A 4,080-nucleotide genomic window follows, 5' to 3' on the forward strand; every position below is an offset into this window, starting at 1 on the left:
TGAGAGAGTTTACAGACGAAGTAAAGGGGAGAAGAGGGATCAACAGAGTATCTTGAAGAAACATAAAGGGGAGTAGAGGAGAAGCACAGCCAGTCCTGTATGTCCTAAGCGGCTTTGCTGGGAGGTGATAAGAGCCTCAGGAGGAAGGGCTGTGGGGTGCAGCCAGGACACAGTGCCCTGGAGGTGGCCAGACATGCAGGGTCATGTCGGGGGGGCCTCAGATGCAATCAGTGTGGGCCAATGCCTTGCCCCCACCCCGCAGCTTGACATCATGTGATCCCCGAAACGTGGACTGACCCCAGAAACATGGGGTAAGAAATTAGGTTATAGGAAACAAAGAAAGTGACGTTTCTTGCCCCCTTTACTCCCAGGCTGGTTCCCGAGATTAACACCTGAGGTTTATACTTGCCACTCACGAATGATTCAGGTCAGAGGTGGGCAAGTGTTTTGTGTGGAGGGCCATACAGTAAATAATCTCAGCTCTGCCGGCCACACGGTCTCCTTCACAACTGTTTAACTCTGCCATTGCAGGGAGAAAGCAAGCACAGGCATACGTAGATGAACAATGTGCTGTGTTCCACTAAAACCTCATTTATGGACACGAATTTGAATTTCATATCATTTTCATGTGTCTTAAAATATTCTTCTTTTGATTTTTTTTCCCAACCATTAAAAAATGTAAAAGAGGGCACACGTAACCGGCCCGCGCATGTCCCGCGCTAGTGTTAGACCCGGCCGTCGCTCGCTCCCTTCTCGGTCCCTGCTCCCGGTGGCCCTGAGGGAGTGCAGGCCGGGGTCGGCCCCCAAGAGTACGAGGCGCGGGGGCAGCAGCTCTGCGAGTGGGAGTGTCGCGCGGCGCACTTGCGGCAAAAATCACGAGGAGCCGGAGACAGCGAGGATGGGCCCAGGAGCGATGGTGTCCAAAGAGGAACAAGCAGTAAGAAATCTCTACGTGGAAAATGCCAACCAGGAGAATGAAAACGCTGATGAAAAGGGGCGAGATGCTAATAAAGGAGAGCCTTTTGCCCTCCCTTTGGAAGCTGGTGAATATTGTGTACCTAGAGGAAATCGTAGGAGGTTCCGTGTTAGGCAGCCCATCCTGCAGTGTAGATGGGACATGACTCAGAGGCTTGAAGAGCCACAGGCAAGGATGAGAGAAGAGAATATGGAGAGGGTTGGGGAGGAGGTGAGGCAGCTGATGGAAAAGCTGAGGGAAAAGCAGTTGAGTCATAGTCTGCGGGCGGTTAGCACTGACCCCCCTCACCGTGACCGTCATGATGAGTTTTGCCTTATGCCTGAAACCTGATGTTTTCCCTGAAGTTAGTAGGGAGACACACCTGCTTCCTAAACTTACATGTTTGTGACGTACCTTTGTTGAAAACCTTTTGGTGTTACTTGTTTCTTGTGGGTCTCCTGTTACCAGCTTCTAATTGAATGTTGTGTTTCTGACCCAATCTGTAAGTTTCTGTCAGCAGGAGAGTTTTACCTATTGCATGGAGAGGTGTTCTTTATATATTGTGAAGTTAATAAAGCAGTTTAAAAAAGAAAAAAAAATGTAAAAGACAATCTCCACTCACAGGCGGTGCCGGATTTGGCCCGTGGGCTGTAGTGTGCTGACTCTGACCCAGGTGACTGGGTGTGGGGAAGAGCTAGTCCATCAGCAAGTCGGTAGGGTAAACACACCTGGGCGGGGGGGCAGAGAGCACACTTGCCTGGGGGGACACAGCATGAACCTGTCTGGAAGGGGGACGCCGCTTCCTCTCTCCCTCTGCACCCCCCTCCCCGCAGCCCTGCTCTGGCTCCCCGGGCCCTTGTGCATTCTGCAGTTGTCCATGGCGCTTGCCTGCAAGAAGCTGGGCCCTCCGTGGGCGGGTGGCCGGGCAGCCGGACTCTGCAAGGCGGGCGGGCAGGCCATGTTCAGTCTCCGGGAAATGAGTGTGGACACGGCTTGGGTCCCGTGGGGCGGCCCACCCTGGTCTGCCCAGATCAGGTTCCCGGCGGCGTCTGAGCACTGTAAACACGGCGGCTGGACAGGCCACCTCTCCTGAGGCCCACTGAAGGCGGCCCTGCCCAGGGGGAAAGCAGGATTGGGGCTGACAATTTGACATAAACCACGGGGCAGTGTCCGGCGGCTGGGGAAGCCTCGAGACCCCCTCCCCAATGCTCCCACGCTCGCTCTCGAGGCAGCTGCTCCCAATTACCTTCTCCTGTGGAGCCAGGGGTCTTTGGAATGGGGAGGCTCCCAAGAGATCCCCTAGCTACCCCTCCTGGTAGAGGTAGGGAAACTGAGGCCCAGAGAGGAGCAGACACTTGCTTAAGGCCAGGCAGGGGCTAGAGGCTTGGTCACTAACTTCCCAAGACAGGGCTCTGGATCCCTCTCAGGGTGACCTAGAGAAGAAAGTCTCCTGGGGGGCACGTGGGACCCTGTCCCTTAGCCTTCAGCTGCCCCCTGAGGGGAGGGAGGTTCCTTTGGACCCAACCAGAGCCCTGGAGTGGGAGTCAGGGGCCAGATCATCCAGCCCAGCACTGACCCCTGAGCTTTAGAATGCTCACTTCCCGCTGAGGAAACAGACTAGGCGTGGTGAAATGACTTGCCCAAGGTCACCCAGCTAGTCAAAGAGAGAACCACAGTTCAGACCCTGGCCTGTCAGGTTTCTAAGTCTGTGCTCTTCATCGAGACAGCTGGTTTCAGTCCCAGCCCTGGACTTGTGGGGCCCCAGGCAGGCCCATGCCCCTGGGCCGCTGTGGGTGCCCTCCCAGGGCTCTCCAGTCTCTTGGGATGCTGAGCCTGCTGCCCATCTGAGGGTACCTCGGCTGGGGCTGAGCTGGTGGTCTGGATGCGCTTATGCAAACCCCCACGCCTCACCCGGTCCCCTGACGTCGTGGGAATCTCATGCCTTGGGGCAGGTCTTCCTGCCCAGGACCGGGTAGACTGAAGCAGGGCAGGCCTCAGTTCTCCTTCCCGTCTTGCCCCAGGTCCAGTGACTGCCAGGGCACCTCTGTCACACACGGGCAAGGCAGACACGTGGGCAGGTGTGCTGCATGCATTTACATGCATAGAGGAGTGGACATGGGGAGTACAGGTAATGAACACCTACTGTGTGTCAGGCTGGTAAATGCTTGACCCATGCCATTTCTCGTGCGTCTTGTAGCCGGGCAGCTGTTCCCATGGGAACCCAACCATGGTAGGTGCAGGCATGCGCACGCTGACCCGAGTGTGCGATCAGGTGCACAGATGCTCGCACGCACCAACACTCATAGCCGCTTGACGTGCACACCAGCTCTCGTGTCCAGGTATGAGGACACACTTCCTACACGTGCATCCTCTCTCATCCTTTTCCACGGGCAGCTCTGGCCAGCGTGCCACCACCTGGACTTGGGATTAACAGTCTTCTCTGGGGTCTTTCACCCTCTTGTTCTTGACATATTTCAAAGTTCTATTCAGAGTTAGATCTGAGCGTGGGGAGCTGGGAGCCCTGAGAGTGGAAAAACAGGCGATTTGGAAAATTCCTGTCATTTTTGGGCTCTGTTCAGAAACACCCATGGGAGCCACGGTGGTGTCTGCCGACCTCCAGCCTTGGGCTGGCCCACTGCCGCGGGGCAGGCCTGCCGCCTCCCCTGGCCCGGCCCAGCCTGTGCTCTGACACCAAGCCCACCACAGTCTGGTTGCCTCTTCCCCATTGAGGGGTCCTGCTGGAGAGCCTGGTGCACGCTCAGCTCACTCCTTCCTGGACCAGGCCACCCCAGACGTGCATGCCCTGCTGTAGGCTGACGGTAACAGCAGTGGACGCCGAGTACAAGCTGACTGCTCTCCGTGTTTAACACGTATTACTTTATTTTCACAGCACACCTATGCAGTATGAACTACGGCTACATCCATCTTACTGACAAAAAAACTGAGGCACAGAGAGATTAAGCAACTGGCCCTAAGTTACACAGCCAGAAAGTGGAAGAGCCGGGATTCACATTCCAGAGTCACCGTCTTATTCACTCCACTGTGCTGCCCCTTGGGACACAAGGCAGGTTAACCTGCAGAGGTGCCAGGACCTCAGAACCTTAGGGAGGGCCAGGAGGAGAGGA

At 56.0% G+C, this 4,080-nt stretch overlaps 1 protein-coding gene across 1 annotated transcript; it reads left to right on the plus strand.

Moving 5' to 3' along the window:
- Window positions 1–913: 913 nt before the first annotated feature.
- LOC307188820 (protein BEX1-like) lies at window positions 914–1,419 on the plus strand (the record flags this gene model as incomplete). Its single annotated transcript, XM_079926475.1, has 1 exon — window positions 914–1,419. The coding sequence occupies one exon, from the start codon at window positions 914–916 to the stop codon at window positions 1,304–1,306; it is 393 nt and encodes a 130-aa protein (XP_079782601.1). The 3' UTR covers window positions 1,307–1,419.
- Between the last annotated feature and the right edge of the window lie 2,661 nt (window positions 1,420–4,080).

The sequence above is a fragment of the Stenella coeruleoalba genome (genome assembly GCF_951394435.1).
Source record: "Stenella coeruleoalba genome assembly, chromosome: 1".
In the NCBI taxonomy this organism is placed as follows: domain Eukaryota; kingdom Metazoa; phylum Chordata; class Mammalia; order Artiodactyla; family Delphinidae; genus Stenella; species Stenella coeruleoalba.